At 43.6% G+C, this 18,818-nt stretch overlaps 1 protein-coding gene across 2 annotated transcripts in view; it reads right to left on the bottom strand.

The window, feature by feature from the left end:
• Window positions 1-18,818, bottom strand: part of TCN2 (transcobalamin 2) — a 59,490-nt gene that overhangs the window by 29,916 nt on the left and 10,756 nt on the right. Inside the window, exons 2-4 of one of the 2 annotated variants that reach the window (XM_075324374.1) lie at window positions 16,646-16,719; window positions 12,829-13,018; window positions 5,567-5,721 (exon numbers count right to left, since the gene is read on the bottom strand). In XM_075324374.1, coding sequence (XP_075180489.1) covers window positions 5,567-5,721; window positions 12,829-13,018; window positions 16,646-16,712 — 412 coding nt within the window. In that variant the 5' untranslated portion in view covers window positions 16,713-16,719. Of the gene's footprint in view, window positions 1-5,566; window positions 5,722-12,828; window positions 13,019-16,645; window positions 16,722-18,818 lie in introns of both variants that reach the window. The other variant, XM_075324382.1, reaches the window with a different exon arrangement.

The following is an 18,818-nucleotide window of genomic DNA, read 5'->3' as shown; positions in this document are numbered from 1 at the left end:
GTCGGTTGTGTGACATGGGCAAATCGCTGCCCGTGGTGCACAACATCGCTAACACTCGTCACACGGACTTACCTTCCCTGCGACGTCGCTGTGGCTGGCGATCCGCCTCCTTTCTAAGGGGGCGGTTTGTGCGGCGTCACACGGCAACCGTCCAATATCAGAGGAGCGGCAGAGATGAGCGGCCGGAACATGCCGCCCACCTTCTTCCTTCCTCATTGCCGGTGGACGCAGGTAAGGAGATGTTCGTTGTTCCTGCGGTGTCACACATAGCGATGTGTGCTGCCGCAGGAATGACAAACAACATTGTACCTGCAGCAGCAACGATATTAAGGAAATGAACGACGTGTCAACGAGCACCGATTTTTCACGTTTTTGTGCTTGTTGATCGTTGCCCATTGGTGTCACATGCTGCGATGTCGCTAACGGTGCCGGATGTGCGTCACTAACGACATGACCCCAACGATATATAGCGATGTCGCAGCGTGTAAAGCACCCTTTAGATTCATGATTTGTGACAAATGCTAGAAAAATACTAGGCATTTGGTAACAGTAATCCGAAACCCAAATATCTCACTATTCACCCATCACTATTAATAATATTCTTAGTTCTTAAATTTTCAGAATGATAAAAGAGGGTTGATTTAAACTGATATTTTTTGTACTATTTTTTAATTTTGTTTACATATTTTTCAATCTCCCTAGAATACATGAATCTGCAAGCAATTGATTGCTTGTACAATGTACTGCAATTTTTTTTCACAGCAGTATATAGTAAAATTGACAACTTCCTAACGATGTCATATGAGTAACAAAATTGGGGCCTAAAGTACCCCAACTGCCATGATAAATCATAGGAACCTTTTACTTGTGGGTAAAGTTTCTTCTTAAGGGGAACAAAAAACTTGTGTAAGGAGACTTCTAGGCCATCCATTGCTCCCTTTGGAAATAATATATCCAAATAGTCTCTTCACAGAGTAAAAGAACAGGGTCTCTGGTGTTACCCATTAGCAGGTGGCGATCTAAAGTCAATATAAACCCATTGGAGAGCTCTGCCACATGCCTTGGATATAAAGCCAAGCCAAGAACCTCTGCAAACGGACAAGACCTCCATATGCAGATAGCCGTTTTGAGGTTCTTGCCCTTAGTCAGTGCAACATAAGAGACTGGTTGGCTAGGTCAAACGCCTTCAATGGAGGGACTAATGAGTAAAGTTTCTCCTTAAAGCGAAAGCCAAATTGGCTTAGAAAAACTTATATGACATGCAATGCTACTACCTTCATTCATTTGGCAGTGATTTATCTTCCCACCGGACAAAAGTATTGGGCAATTTAATTCCAAATGCCTAATTCTTATTTCCATTCATGCACATTTGATGGTCAAACAGCCCTGCCAACATCGACAAATTCAGCCAACTTCTATCTAACGCGTGTAGTGGCCTGCCATCAGGATTTTATACCCCCAAACTAATGGCATGTAAGTAAGGGTGGTGTCATACACAGCGACGACGACGACGTCGCTGCTACGTCACCATTTTCTGTGACGTTGCAGCGATGTCCCGTCGCTGTCGCTGTGTGTGACATCCAGCAACGACCTGGCCCCTGCTGTGAGGTCGCCGGTCGTTGCTGAATGTCCAGCTTCATTTTTTGGTCGTCGCTCTCCCGCTGTGACGCACACATCGCAGTGTGCGACAGCGAGAGAGCGACGAAATGAAGCGAGCAGGGAGCAGGAGCCGGCTTCTGGCAGCTGCGGTAAGCTGTAACCACGGTAAACATCGGGTAACCAAGGGAAGACCTTTCCCTGGTTACCCGATATTTACCTTCGCTACCAGCGTCCGCCGCTCTCGCTGCCAGTGCCGGCTCCCTGCTCATGTAGCTGCAGTACACATCGGGTAATTAACCCGATGTGTACTGTAGCTAGGAGAGCAAGGAGCCAGCGCTAAGCAGTGTGCGCGGCTCCCTGCTCTCTGTACATGTAGCACAGCGACGCGTGTTGTTATGATCACTGCTGCTTCTGCTGTGTTTGACAGCTAAGCAGCGATCATAACAGTGACTTACAAGGTCGCTGTTGCGTCACAGAAAATGGTGACGTAACAGCGACGTCGTTGTCGCTGTCACCATGTGTGAACCCAGCTTAAGGGTACCTTCACACTTTAGCGACACAGCAGCGATCCCACCAGCGATCTGACCTGGTCAGGATCGCTGCTGCATCGCTACATGGTCGCTGGTGAGCTGTCAAACAGGCAGATCTCACCAGCGACCAGTGACCACAGCCCCCAGCCAGCAGCGACGTGCAAGCGACGCTGCGCTTGCACGGAGCCGGCGTCTGGAAGCTGCGGACACTGGTAACTAAGGTAAACATCGGGTATGGTTACCCGATGTTTACCTTAGTTACCAGCGCACACCGCTTAGCGTGTGCAGGGAGCAGGAGCCGGCACTGGCAGCGTGAGAGCTGCGGAGGCTGGTAACGAAGGTAAATATCGGGTAACCACCTTGGTTACCCGATGTTTACCTTGGTTACAGCTTACCGCAGGCTGTCAGATGCCGGCTCCTGCTCCCTGCACATTCAGGATTGTTGCTCTCTCGCTGTCACACACAGCGATGTGTGCTTATCAGCGGGAGAGCAACAATATAAAAACGAACCAGGGCTGTGTGTAACGAGCAGCGATCTCACAGCAGGGGCCAGATCGCTGCTCAGTGTCACACACAGCGAGATCGCTAATGAGGTCACAAAAAACGTGACTCAGCAGCGATCTCAGTAGCGATCTCGCTGTGTGTGAAGCACCCCTAAAGGTGCTTTAATGCTGATTACAGTAAATCCTTATGTTTCTTGTAAAAAACCCTTTAGCTGTTGTTTAGTTGTAATTGTATGCTAATGATTCGGTAGTGCAGTGTGTGGGCATTGCACTTACAGCTCTCCGGCCTCTCTCCCTATTCTCTGCCCCCTGCCTGTCTCCTGTCTCTGGGTCACTCATGTTTCAGTGACCTGTCAGTCAGAGACAAGAGGCAGGCAGATGGTGGGAAATACAAAAGCAAAAATGCTTAAGTACAATGGCCGCCTCGCTGCACTTGCAGGTCATTAGCATACAACTTCTCTCTAAAATAGCAATACAGACTTTTACAAGCAAAGCATTGCTTGTGGATTTAATCAGCACCTTTACATACATGACCTTTTTGGGGGTATAAAATCCTGATGACAGGTTCCCTTTAAATTTTTACATTTTAATATACAGTATATATATATTATATATATATATATATATATATATATATATATATATATATATATATATATATATATATATATATATATATATATATATACATATACATATATATACACTTATATATACAGTGCCTACAAGTAGTATTCAACCCCCTGCAGATTTAGCAGGTTTGATAAGATGCAAATAAGTTAGAGCCTGCAAACTTCAAACAAGAGCAGGATTTATTAACAGATGCATAAATCTTACAAACCAACAAGTTATGTTGCTCAGTTAAATTTTAATACATTTTCAACATAAAAGTGTGGGTCAATTATTATTCAACCCCTAGGTTTAATATTTTGTGGAATAACCCTTGTTTGCAATTACAGCTAATAATCGTCTTTTATAAGACCTGATCAGGCCGGCACAGGTCTCTGGAGTTATCTTGGCCCACTCCTCCATGCAGATCTTCTCCAAGTTATCTAGGTTCTTTGGGTGCCTCATGTGGACTTTAATCTTGAGCTCCTTCCACAAGTTTTCAATTGGGTTAAGGTCAGGAGACTGACTAGGCCACTGCAACACCTTGATTTTTTCCCTCTTGAACCAGGCCTTGGTTTTCTTGGCTGTGTGCTTTGGGTCGTTGTCTTGTTGGAAGATGAAATGACGACCCATCTTAAGATCCTTGATGGAGGAGCGGAGGTTCTTGGCCAAAATCTCCAGGTAGGCCGTGCTATCCATCTTCCCATGGATGCGGACCAGATGGCCAGGCCCCTTGGCTGAGAAACAGCCCCACAGCATGATGCTGCCACCACCATGCTTGACTGTAGGGATGGTATTCTTGGGGTCGTATGCAGTGCCATCCAGTCTCCAAACGTCACGTGTGTGGTTGGCACCAAAGATCTCGATCTTGGTCTCATCAGACCAGAGAACCTTGAACCAGTCTGTCTCAGAGTCCTCCAAGTGATCATGAGCAAACTGTAGACGAGCATTGACATGACGCTTTGAAAGTAAAGGTACCTTACGGTCTCGTCTGGAAAGGAGACCATTGTGGTGGAGTACGTTACTTATGGTATTGACTGAAACCAATGTCCCCACTGCCATGAGATCTTCCCGGAGCTCCTTACTTGTTGTCCTTGGGTTAGCCTTGACTCTTCGGACAAGCCTGGCCTCGGCACGGGTGGAAACTTTCAAAGGCTGTCCAGGCCGTGGAAGGCTAACAGTAGTTCCATAAGCCTTCCACTTCCGGATGATGATCCCAACAGTGGAGACAGGTAGGCCCAACTCCTTGGAAAGGGTTATGTACCCCTTGCCAGCCTTGTGACCCTCCACGATCTTGTCTCTGATGGCCTTGGAATGCTCCTTTTTCTTTCCCATGTTGACCAAGTATGAGTGCTGTTCACAAGTTTGGGGAGGGTCTTAATTAGTCAGAAAAGGCTGGAAAAAAAGATAATTAATCCAAACATGTGAAGCTCATTGTTCTTTGTGCCTGAAATACTTCTTAATACTTTAGGGGAACCAAACAGAATTCTTGTGGTTTGAGGGGTTGAATAATAAATGACCCTCTGAATAAACTTTTCACAATTTAAAAAAAAAAAAAATAAAAAAAAGAAATAACATTCTTTTTTGCTGCAGTGCATTTCACACTTCCAGGCTGATCTACAGTCCAAATGTCACAATGCCAAGTTAATTCCGAATGTGTAAACCTGCTAAATCTGCAGGGGGTTGAATACTACTTGTAGGCACTGTATGTATATTATATAATATATATTTACAATTTTATTGGTTTGCTCCTAACTGTCGTGTGACTGCTTACTACTAGTGATGAGCGAGCACTATCATGCTCGGGTGCTTTGAACTCATACCCAGCGGGTTGGACGCTCGGACGGGCTCGACTCGAGTACCGAACATAGTGGAAGTCAATGGGAAACTAGCTTTTTATTGGCACATCTTCCAGAAAAATGCTTTAGTTTCCCATTGACTTGCATTGCGCTCGGCAAACATGTCGCACCCATCCAAGAATCTGACCTGCTGGTTACGAGTACCAAGCACCCCAACATGGTGGTGCCCGCTGATCACTACTTACTACATTTAGGGGGGCAGTTACTTTTTAACATTGCTGATAAGCTGCATTTGTTCCTTAAAAATGCAGTTATTGAAAAATTGGGACATGTCTACTCGTCTTCCTTTTTTTGTCATTTTCATTAGACTTTTTAATACTTTTCATTGACCAATAAGAAGGGATCAGTGTGACAAATAAGTAATAACAAGGGTCATCTCCACATCTTCTAACCAGCCATGCCGTATCCAGGATTCATTGATCACAACCAGATATACAGTCAGGACTCAGCAATGAGGGATAATTACCTATATTTTCTTTTTCTTTGTGAAGGTGGTATTTCATATGTGTAAATAACCTGTTTCTTATAGGTGTTTCTATGTTCTCACAAGAAACCTTCTGTGCCATGAGCTGCAGGGCTAGCAGTCCTGTCTTGGGGTCCCCTTCTTTGATGCCCAATCGACTAGATTTGTAAATGAGAAAATGTTTATTGAGCAGAAAGCCAACATAAGAATCCACAACTCATACAGAACAAAATAGGGAGAGAAATCTGGTTTTCTTTACGTGCTAAAGTGGTGCTAAGCTCTTTAGAAGGTCTGCCTACTGACGGGAAAAAGTGGGAGACAAAGATTTAAAGGGAACCTGTCACCACTTTTTTGGTGTATAAGCTGCGGCCACCACCACCGGGCTCTTATATACAGCATTCTAACATGCCTCCCCTTTCGGCCATCTTCGTCCTCCTTCTGACTCCTGTGTGCATGACGCATCCTACGTCATACACACTCGCTGGTCCCACGCAGGCGCACTACAATACTTTGATCTGCCTGCTCAGGACCTGAATACCGGCGAGTGTGGATGATGTCGGACACGTCATGTACCACGACTAGAGAAGAAGGAGGACGAAGATGGCCGAAAGAGGCGGCGCCGGCACCGGAGGACGGAGACGCCCATCTGGCCAACCGAGCGACCGTTAGGTAAGTATTATAAAGTGTTTTTTATGTTCTCACAGCGGCCCGGGCTCTTATATACAGCATGTTAGAATGCTGTATATAAGAGCCCGGTGGTGGTGGCCGCAGCTTATACGCCAAAAAGTGGTGACAGGTTCCCTTTAACTCTAATGTGTCCTAAATGCTGGGAAATTATCGCTATATGCGTGATGTGGCCGTTCATCTGGATAGGGGGTAACTAGAATACGATATATATCTGAGATAAGGCCCTTAGTAGAAACTCCGGCTCTGCATAATCTTTCAAAAAGTGTAGGGGTAGAAACTTCTAGTGAGGAAAAAGGGTAGTACATCAGGTGTCTAACTTGTAGGTACCGATATTGGGAGTTGCCAGGGAGATTAAATTTAGTGGATATGGTAGCAAAGGGGAGAAGAACTTTGGAGTGCAAGTCTACTATGTCAGCATAGCAAAACAGCTTCTTGTCAAACCACGCTTTGGTCATGGTTCCCTGCATACCATCCGGCATCCTGGGGTTAAAAAGAAATGAAGTCAGAGGGGAGTGTTCAGACCTAAGTGGAAACTTTTTAACTAGTGATGAGCGAGTATGCTTGTTACTACTCGGTACTCGCACGAGTATCACTGTACTCGGGCTACTCGGCGGGTACCGAGTAATTTCGCGATACTCGTGCTTTACTCGTGGTCTTCATTTCTGCATGTTGGCGCTCTTTTGAGAGCCAGCCCTCATGCAGGGATTGGCTGGCAGACCACTGCAATGCCACAGCCCTGTTAGTTGTGGAATTGCAGTGATTGGCCGGCCTGCACAGCGTGACCGAGCCTTTATACCGGCCGGCGCGCTGTGCTCTGTACACAGCCATCTCATATTCCCTGCTTTCCACGCCCACAGGCGCCTATGATTGGTTGCAGTGAGACACGCCCCCACGCTGAGTGACAGGTGTCACACTGCACCCAATCACAGCAGCCGGTGGGCGTGTCTATACTGTGCAGTAAAATAAATAAATAAATAATTAAAAAAACCGGCGTGCGGTCACCCCAATTTTAATACCAGCCAGATAAAGCCATACGGCTGAAGGCTGGTATTCTCAGGATGGGGAGCGCCACGTTATGGGGAGCCCCCCACCCTAACAATAACAGTCAGCAGCCGCCCAGAATTGCCGCATACATTATATGCGACAGTTCTGGGACTGTACCCGGCTCTTCCCGATTTACCCTGGTGCGTTGGCAAATCGGGGTAATAAGGAGTTATTGGCAGCCCATAGGTGCCAATAAGTCCTAGATTAATCATGTCAGGCGTCTATGAGACACCCTCCATGATTAATCTGTAAATTACAGTAAATAAACACACACACACCCGAAAAATCCTTTATTAGAAATAAAAAACAATAACAAAGTCCCTCATCACCAATTTATTACCCACAACAAAACCCTCCATGTCCGGTGTAATCCACGGTCCTCCAGCGTCGCGTCCAGCTCTGCTGCATGGAAGTGACAGGAGCTGCAGAATACACCGCTGCTCCGGTCACCTCCACGCAGCTAATGAGGTGAGTATAGCGATCAGCTGAGCTGTCACTGAGGTTACCTGGATCCAGCGGTGGCCGCGGGTAACCTCAGTGACAGCAGCTGATCACGCTACTCACTGCCGCTCCGGTCAGCTTCACACAGCAACTGAGGTGAGAAGCGCGATCAGCTGCTGTCAGTCAGGTAACTCCCGGCCACCGCTGGATCCAGCGGTGGCCGCGATTAACCTCAGTGACAGCAGCTGATCGCGCTTCTCACCTCAGTTGGTGCATGGAGCTGACCGGAGCGGCAGTGAGTAGCGCGATCAGCTGCTGTCACTGAGGTTACCCGCGGCCACCGCTGCATCCAGGTAACCTCAGTGACAGCTCAGCTGATCGCTATACTCACCTCATTAGCTGCGTGGAGGTGACCGGAGCGGCGGTGTATTCTGCAGCTCCTGTCACTTCCATGCAGCAGAGCTGGACGCGACGCTGGAGGACCGTGGATTACACCGGACATGGAGGGTTTGTCGGGGTTAATAAATTGGTAATGAGGGACTTTGTTATTGTTTTTTATTTCTAATAAAGGATTTTTCGTGTGTGTGTGTTTTTTAACTGTAATTTACAGATTAATCATGGAGGGTGTCTCATAGACGCCTGACATGATTAATCTAGGACTTATTGGCAGCTATGGGCTGCCAATAACTCCTTATTACCCCGATTTGCCAACGCACCAGGGTAAATCGGGAAGAGCCGGGTACAGCCCCAGAACTGTCGCATATAATGTATGCGGCAATTCTGGGCGGCTGTTGGCTGATATTGTTAGGGTGGGGGGCTCCCCATAACGTGGCGCTCCCCATCCTGAGAATACCAGCCTTCAGCCGTATGGCTTTATCTGGCTGGTATTAAAATTGGGGGGGACCGCACGCCGTTTTTTTTAATTATTTAATTATTTATTTCACTGCACAGTATACACACACACACCGGCTGCTGTGATTGGGTGCAGTGTGACACCTGTCACTCAGAGTGGGGGCGTGTCTCACTGCAACCAATCATAAGCGCCGAAAAGCAGGAAAGCAGAGAATACGAGATTGATTAATGAGCGGCCGGCTTTTTCAAAAGAAGAAAAGCCGCAGGAGCAGTGTGAATGCCGTGCAGTGCCGCAGCAGTGATCGGCGAACGGTGAGTAAGAGAGAGGGGGGAGAATGACCGACAGACTGTGAGAGGGGGACAGACAAGACAGAGAGAGACCGACAGAGCGAGACCGACCGACGGGAGATAGAATGAAAAAAAAATGACCGACATCGCTTGTAAAAAGCACAAAACGTGCGTTTTGGACATCGGAGTGCCACACAATGTTTATGTAAAATCTTTCATGTATTAATCTCAAAAAGTAACATACACCAGCTCTATCTCACTATTGGGTATGTGCCCTTAACATTTCCGCCATGAAAAATCATTTTGGAATCATTTTGCAAGGTTTTCTGGTGAGTCCGTAAAAATGGCGTAAAACGCGGACAAAATTGTTCACAGCTGTGACTTTTGAGTGATAAATGCTTCAAGGGGTCTTCCCCATGCTGTTGCCATGTCATTTGAGCACTCTTCTGAGACTTTTGTGACATTTTTAGGGTTTCTACATGCTGCCGGGGGGTCATTTCACAAAAATACTCGGGTCTCCCATAGGATAACATTGGGCTCGTTGCTCGGGCCGAGTACACGAGTATCTTGGGATGCTCGGCCCGAGCCTCGAGCACCCGAGCTTTTTAGTACTCGCTCATCACTATTTTTAACACAACAGTCCCAGATCCTCTTGGTGAAAGCTACGGGACCTAGAGTGTGTGGGTCAGGTTTGCTAGAAGAGGTGTCCCAAAGATAAGGGTTGGGATGTAATGGAGCTAACCATAACATCTATTTCCATCCATCTAGAGAAGGCTCAACAATTGGACCATGCAGGGATATGAGTTGTCCAGTAGTGTTTAGTTATATCGGGGACCCCAAGCCCCCCGAGTAATTTTACTTTTGATCACACAAAGCAAATATGAATCTTCTGTGGTTAACGAGGCTCCAAACACGGAGATTCATTTTAAAGGAAAAGGCAGTAGAAGAGCTTTATATTTATAGAGGACTCGACAAAAATTTTTCAACATCATTTTTTTACCTGATGTAACAGCTGAAGCTCCCTGGAGCATGGTATTGTTTATGTTTTGTTCCTGTGCCTCTCCATCTCTAAAATATGACCCTCCTCTTTTCTTTTTACATTTTTAGCCAAGTGGGCGTGATCCTCAATTCTTTTCTCTAAGCGTCTTTTTGATGATTAGGCCCAGTTGACTAAAACGATGAGATTTATATACAGGAGGCCATATCTCAGGAACAAAAATAGAACAATACCAGAATCAGGAGAACATCAGCTTTTAAATAAAGTAAAAAAAATCATATTTACAGTAAGTAAGTGACAGATCCTCTCGAACCCCATCACGACGGAGTCAATTTCCGTTTTTGCAGGTTTTCTTCCTCCCGTTCTTCGCAGTGCCATACCTTTTTTTATTTTTCTGTCCACAAAAACATACGAGGCCTTGTTTTTTTGCAGGACAAGATGTACTTTAGAATGACACTAATCATTCTGCCACATAGTGTACTGGAAAATGGGGAAACAATTTCAAATGGGGAGAAAGTGTGAAAAAAAACGCCACAATATTCACATGATCTTTTGGGAATTGTTTTTACAGTGTTAAAATGACCTTGTGATAATTATCTCCTTGTTGATACGACTATGGCGATATCAAAGCAAGTTCAGTTATTTTTTTTATTTTAGTGTTGAAAAAAAATCAGAAGTTTGCAAAAAAATTTAGGGGGTTATGTCGCCATTTTCCAAGACTCGTAAAGGTTTTCATTTATTGGTCGAAGGAGCTGTGTGATGGCTTATTTTTTTGTGGGATGAAATGATGTTTTTATTGATACTATTTTGGGATAGATACGATGTTTTGATTGCTTGTTATGGCATTTTTTGTTGTATTGCTGTGATGAAAGAATAATTTTGCAGTTAAATATTTTTAAATATCTTTAAATATTTTTCTTTCCAGTGTTTACCGATTAATCATTTTTATATTTTGAGAGATCTGACTTTTCTGAACTCAATAACACCATATATCTGTTTTTTTTTTTATTTTTAAGTTGGCAAAAGGGGGTGATTTGAACATTGTTTTTACATTTTTTTCATACTTTTTTAAAAAAATTGTTTCTACTTTTCATTGTTCTTAACAGTCTTCTTAGGGGACATGAAGCTATGATCATCTGATCACTTGTGTTATATACAGCAATGCCATAGTAATGCTGCATATCATGAAAATCACAGTCTCCTTTAAAGCCCACCCACAAGCATGTTTCAAAGGAGCACTTCTATGACATGCACAGAGGTTTTCAGCAGACCACTTGCTGTCATAGCAGCTCATCTACAACCCACAAAAACGTCACCATGGGAGCTTAAAATGGCGCACCCCAATGCTGGCACTTGTTAAATCCTGCTGCCACAGTTTGATAATGAGATTTAACTGGTTAACACCCGTGATTGTTAGCAGCAAGTTCTGACTGGAGCACACAGCCATTACCTGCAGAGTATTGGGTGAGTTCACCCCGTGAGACCTCTTCATTCACTCACCTCCGACTTGCGTTGGGAATGTACGGCGCTTTTAGTGATAATAAGGTTAAAGGAGTATTCCCATGTGTAATATACATCCCAATATGTAGTAGGTATAACAATAATAATCTTAGCAAATACCTCCAATTAGAAATGTAGTATAGTTCTTCTGTTATAGCCATGTCTCTTACCTCATGTGCAGGGCATTACAGCTTAGGTATGCATGGTAAAGACCATGAGGAACTAAGGCTGGACTCACACGAGCGTATGGCATCTGATGCGAGAGCATCGGATGCGATATGCTAATGCCCCCGGGCTCAGGCTCTGCTGCGAGCGTGAGCCAAGTGTCATGCGACTGTCACCCAATCCTGCAATCAGGTCAAAGCTGCGAAGCTGAGGGCGGGCGCTGCGGAGGAGAGGGAGGGGTTAATCCCCGCTATCTTCTCCATTGTCAGCCTGTGCGTATATCGCACTGCACTGGAATAACATCTGAGTGCAGTCCGCTGTATCTCTCGCACCCATAGACTTGAATTGGTGCGAGTGATACGGCTCTCGCAGAAAATCGCAGCATGCTGCAACTTTTCTCGCATCCAGAATCTGGATGCGAGAAAAGCTGACCAACTCTCCTTCATTGACTAGCATTGGTCAGAGTGCAATGCGAGATTTTCTCACTTTGCACTCATCCGATTTCAATGTTCATATGAGCGTACCCTTACTGTCACTATATGAGCGGTCGTAACCATGGATACCTAAGCTGCAATGCCCTGCACATGAGCTAAGAGACATAGATATATAACGAGAACTATACTACAGTTCTAATTGGAGATATTTGCTAATATTATTACGTTTACGCAATTTTGGAAAAAGGAAATAACCATTTAAATAACAAATAATCAGTGGTGAGTAATAATGCTATTGCTGACATTACTTTACAGGAAGACATTCACATAGCCTTCCTCTGTCTACATTTGAGTTAGAGTCGCTGTTAAGAGGCTTGGTTGCAGTTTTTGTCATTATCATTAGGAGAAAAAAAAAATGTAGCATGCTGCACAAGTTTTCTGAAATGACGGACCCCTTAACAGAAACTCAAAATACCCCACAATAGTCAATTGGGCCCATGGGGCATATGTCTATGACAGATCCTGCATGAATTCTATTTTTCTGTTCTTTTAAATAAATGCATATGTGAACTGAGATTTAAAATATAAAGTTCCCATCTGCCATAATTTAATTTAACAATTCTCCACTTCATTAAAGGAAATCTGCCACATGGATTCTGAACTGCGAACACCAACACGATATTCCCAGGAAAGGCCTGACTTATAAAATTTTGGTTTTCCCACTTTGCCTTTTAATAAAGTTTCTATAAAAGCATGTTGTAATCTTGTTAAAAAAAGAAATAAAGTGATAATTCTCAGTGGAAAAAAAACATACAACAGGTTTCCCATCTATATGTCTATATGGCTAGATGCGCTACCTGGCAGAAATGGCCTCCATTGCAGTTTTAAGCCTCTGGAAGTACTCCTCCTCTTTATTCAGATTATGACTTTTAGAAAGACGAAGTCCAATATAGACACTTGGATTGGCGTCATTGGAATAATCAAATGTTGCACTCAATAGCTCACCATTAAACGACTTTATTAAATCAATTTTTCCTTCAGGAATTTCTTAAAAAAAACAAACAAACAAATAAAAAATAAATTAGCAAGACAACAAAGGCAAATTATATTTTTTATGGGCTTTTTCACATGGCAGTCGCAGACAGCTCCTGCCAGCGATTCTATGGCTTCCGTTGATGTCAGGTCGACAGAGCAGCAGCTTCTCTTGCACTCTGCTTTGTTGACAGATTGTGGCTACCAATGTCATACTGGATGACAGTCAACTCCCAGTTGTTTGACAAAAAGCTGCAGAATCGCAAGCAGGAGTGGTCCGCTCTCAGCCAGCACCAGGTAATTAAAGGATACTCCGGGGAGATAAAAACATTTTTTAATGGCTATTCTTTCATAAAGTCTACAGATTAAATCAATAATGCTGTTCCCCACCCTCACAGTACCTGGAATTTAGTGTGACACTGGAGCTGCTCCTTGGTGCTCCCCCTACCTTCTGAGATGTTCCATTACACGTCAGGGATTGTACTCTGCTGCCAGTAACAGTCAGCCCCTTGATAAAAGCTGTTGCCCTGCAGTCTGAGAACAGAGGGTGTGGTGGGAGTGATGTCTGCTGCTAGTAACAGCCAGCCCAGGGATATCGGCTTCCCGCAGTCCTAGATCAGGGATCAGGCCATGCCCCTACCACACCTACAGATGTGTGATGTAATGTCCCAAAAGGGAGGGGGGCATTAAGGATCAGCACCAGCATTACGCTAAATTGTAGGTACTGTGAGGGTGAGGACTAGCACTATGGATGTTATCTTTATAGTTTATGCATGCATGGCAAGTAGAATAATTTTTTTTATCTTCATGGGGTAACCCTTCAGCAAGTCAGTTATTAGGCCAATAGTCAAAAAATAAAAAATAGTCCCAGACCCTATTAAAACAATTTGATGGATCTAACATTTACCAACTAGACATTGAATGCTGATTGTTGTTTAATTAGCTTTAATTGGTTTTCCAATCTTATAATCTTGTGTTACATTGCTAGGATGTGCCATCACTTTATGATCAGAGGCGGTCCGACTTCGGAGACCTCCATGGATCCTAAAGCTGAAGGGGATGCAGCTCTGTTAAGTAATGTTTCCTTGGAAGTGCTCTCTGCACAGCAGAGGTCCTGACTGCTGCCAGTCACATTCACATGATCAGCGCTGTTCCCCTGGTGACCATAAAGTTGCTTATGCATGGCTTACAGCTAGTATGGGTTACTACAGTGGGGAAAAAAGCATTTAGTCAGTCATCAATTGGGCACTTAAAACGATCAGAGAGGCCTGTAATTGACATCATAGGTAGACCACAACTATGAGAGAAAAAATGAGAAAACAAATCCAGAAAATCACCTTGTCTGATTTGGCAAGATTTTTTTTTGCAAATTATGGTGGAAAATAAGTATATAGTCATCTAAAAACATGCAAGATTTCAGGCTCTCACAGAGCTGTAACTTCTTCTTTAAAAGGCTCTTCTGTCCTCCACTCATTACCTGTAGTAATGGCACCTGTTTGAACTTATTAGTATAAGACACCTGTCCACAACCTCAAACAGACACACTCCAAACTCCACTATGGTAAAGACCAAAGAGCTGTTGAAGGACACCAGAAACAAAATTGTAGTCCTGCACCAGGCTGGGAAGACTGAATCTGAAATAGGCAAGCAGCTTGGTGTGATTAAATCAACTATGGGAGCAATAATAAGAAAATGGAAGGCATACAGGACAACTGATAATCTCCCTCGCAAGATCTCACCCTGTGGGGTCAAAATGATCACAAGAACAGTGAGCAAAAATCCCAGAACCACACTAAGGGACCTAGTGAATGACCTGCATAGAGCTGGAAACACCGTAACAAAGGCTACCATCAGTAACACACTACGCCGCTAGGGACTCAGATCAGCAGTGCCAGAAGTGTCCCCCTGCTTAAGCCAGTACATGTCCGGGCCCGTCTGAAGTTTGCTAGAGAGCATTTGGATTATCCAGAAGAGTATTGGGAGAATGTCATATGGTCTGCTGAAACCAAAGTAGAACTGTTTGGTAGAAACACAACTCGTCGTGTTTGGAGGAGACAGAATGCTGAGTTGCATCCAAAGAACACCATACCTACCGTGAAGCATGGGGGTGGCTACATCATGCTTTGGAGCTGTTTCTCTACAAAGGGACCAGGACGACTGATCCGTATACATGAAAGAATGAATAGAAAAATATATTCAGCTCACCAGTTCAGTCGTTTGGATAGAAATCAGTCTTTAGTAATCCACGCCTGGAAAAGGCAGGAGCCACCACACAGCAGTGAAAATATAACAGGAAAAAAATTCCAGCGAAGGATCACGTTGAAATATAAGATAAAAATTACCTTTTATTATAAATATAATTAAAAAACAAAAGTACTAAAGTAATCCTGGCAATACATTAAATGCAGTCCATGGTGGAAAAATCAGATGAAGGCTCTTTAAGCCAAAACACGTTATCTGATTTTTGCACCATGGACTGCAGTTAATGTATTGCCAGGATTACTTTAGTACTTTTGTTTTTTAATTATATTTATGATAAAAGGTAATTTTTATCTTATATTTCAACTTGATCCTTTGCTGGAATTTTTTTCCTGAAAGAATGAATGGGGCCATGTATAGTGAGATTTTGAGTGCAAATCTCCTTTCACCACCAAGAGCATTGACGATGAAACGTGGCTGGGTCTTTCAGCATGATAATGATCCCAAGCACACCGCCAGGGCAATGAAGTAGTGGCTTCGTAAGAAGCATATGAAGGTCCTGGGGTGGCCTAGCCAGTCTCCAGATCTCAACCCCATAGAAAACATTTCGAGGGAGCTGAAAGTCCGTGTTGTTCAGTGACAGGCCCAAAACACCACCGCTCTAGAGGAGATCTGCATGGAGGAATGGGCCCACATACCACCTACAGTGTGTGCCAACCTAATGAAGACGTACAGAAAACGTTGGACCTCTGTCGTTGCCAAGAAAGGATATATAACAAAATATTGAGATGAACTTTTGTTATTGACCAAAAACTTATTTTCCACCATAATTTGCAAATAAAATCTTGCCAAATCAGACAAGGTGATTTTCTGGATTTGTTTGCTCATTTTGTCTCTGCTAGTTGTGATCTACCTATGATGTCAATTACAGGCCTCTCTCATCTTTTTAAGTGGGAGAACTTGCACTATTGGTGGCTGACTAAATACTTTTTTAATCACTGTATATGCATGTGCCGTATAGACATGAGTAGTAGATATAATAGACTATTCATATGCTTTTACAATAAATATTTTTTTATATATGGATTCATCTAGTAGAAGGTCTGAAAACATATCTGTAGTAGAAAAGGATGCAATGTAGTGGGACTACCCCACAGTTTCAGTTTTTGTGTTCATTGATGTCTAGTGATTGATTATACAATTAAATTATATAAGGTGGGGTCCCTGGTCCATGAACCTCTACGATGATTCTTTTGTGTACATTTAGGTACATATGTTTTTTTTAATTTCCTACTTTCCTCCCAAACTGTTGTCAAGGTTTCATCACTAAAAAGATATAAAAGTGGGAGCACAGTGCAAATGGTATGTAAGGGGTCGTAAAATGAATGAAGATCATATTTATGCTTTAATCCGTCCAAAGGTGCATTTCTTTATTTTACTCACCACATAACTTCACTGATACAATAAAGGCTTGCACCGAAATGATCAGGACTTGCCAGTTTAGAGCCATTATTTATCTGTAAGAGAAACCAATCTTGTATCAACAAAGACATTCATTTTGTAAGAAATCCATTCAACAAATCCAGAAGCGTCCACAGAATTTCTGGGTCGTCACACAGGAACAATTTGAATTGCCACTGCTGGTTTTCGGCTCAGAGCGCATGATCATAAGTCCTGGACTTCATGTCATGCGTACTATGAAGTACACGTCCCGGCTTCACACTGGTGTAGTGCGTATGTCCGGAAGTCCAGGGACGTTCTGATCTTGCGCACTGAGCTGAAAACCAAAGGTAGCAGCAGAGGTGAGCGTGACCATATCCCTGAAACTGCGCATTCATTAGCATAGTAGCACGCCCATAGGGGCATAATTACATGCTAAAGGGGCCGACTAGCCAAGGGAAGTAACGCCCTTGCAACTAGTCCCTGGCCTCATTAGCATATGATAAAAGATTTTTAGAAATAAGTCTTCTAAAGATCCCTTTATCTATGCTACTAGAACAGGGGCGGTTAGGCAGGGATTAGCAATATGTACCCAGAACTGCTCGTGGTTCTGGGTGCATAGTGGATTTGACAGGTTCCCTTTAAATATTTTTGCAGTCCAATTTGTGTGTGATGCATGAGCACTAAATAGTCCAAGTTGGGGAAGTTAAGTGAGAAAAAATATAGCCAAAAATTAAATTGATGGGATAAAATAAATAAAAACTGCCATTGGCATATTTATTCACCCCTTTTGTTATGACGCCCCTAAAAATTTATTATCTTCATAACTCACATGCTTAGTGAAAGCCAGTCCACCATTGTGCAATCTGGCACATGGTCTGTCAATATATACCCACCTATTCTAAAAAGCCACAGTGGAAGCAACACCATTAAGCAAGAGGCACCACTAACCAAAGAACACCACTAACCAAAGAACACCATGAAGACCGAGGAGATCTCCAAACAAGTGGGAGACAAAGTTGTTGAGAAGTACAAATCAGAGTTGGGTTTTTAAACAATACCCCAATCTCTGATGATTCTCAGAGCACCATCAAATGGAAAGAACATGGTATCACAACAAATCTGCCAAGAGAGGGTCACCCACCAAAATGCTCAGTCTGGGCAAGGAGGGCATTAACAAGAGAGGCAGCACAGAGACCAAATGTAACCCTGAATTTGTAACTGCAAATTGAGGCTCTACAATGTACAGACTTTAGGGGGTGAATAGTTATGCACACTGAAGTTTTCAGTTATTTTGCATGATCTTTACATGAACTGATGCAACCCCTCAAAAAAAAGTGAAATTCCAGTTTGTGAGGTAGCAAAACATAAAAAATGCCAAGGGGGTGAATACTTTCGCAAGGCACTGTACACAGAATGTAACTAAAGATTAAAACTGTGTTTTTTTTACTTATATACAGGGGCATTAAACTTTGCATACTCAAGTTAGGGATACTCATTACATGACTTTTACAGCAGTGGGGACAGTTTAGTAGGGCAAAATGACATGGAAGGTTCCCATTAACATTCACAGTAACAGATACTGCAACATCTTTCTTTTTCCAATCTACCACAGCAAACTCTTTTAGAGCATGGATGCTGGATGGAGAGTGATGCTCAATTTGTCTCTTCAGAATTCACCATAGATGTTCGGTTGGGTTCAGGTCAGGTGACATACTTGGCCCCTGAATCACTTTTACCCTGTTCTTCTTTAGAAATACAACAGTTTCCTTACATGTGTGTTTTGGATCATTTTCATGTTGGAAAAGCGCTCGTCTACCAAGGGTACAGAGCGATGGTAGTGTGCCGCCCCCGTGCCAGCAGCCGGCGCTGCTGCATGTGAGTACCTGTGTGTGTACTGGTGACACTGTCTGCAGGGTTGTGTATCTAATCCTATCCTGTGTGATACTGTCTGCATAGCTGTGTATCTAATCTCCTGTGTGATACTGTCTGCTGAGCCGTGGATCTAATCCTATCCTGTGTGATACTGTCTACTGAGCTGTGTATCTAATCCTATCCTGTGTGATACTGTCTGCACTACTGTGTATCTAATCCTGTCGTGTGATAATGTCTGCTGAGCTGTGTATCTAATCCTCTCCTGTGTGATACTGTCTGCATGGCTGTGTATCTAATCCTA

This window comes from Anomaloglossus baeobatrachus, chromosome 1 (genome assembly GCF_048569485.1).
Source record: "Anomaloglossus baeobatrachus isolate aAnoBae1 chromosome 1, aAnoBae1.hap1, whole genome shotgun sequence".
Lineage (NCBI taxonomy): Eukaryota > Metazoa > Chordata > Amphibia > Anura > Aromobatidae > Anomaloglossus > Anomaloglossus baeobatrachus.
This window is presented reverse-complemented; position numbering and strand designations above follow the sequence as displayed.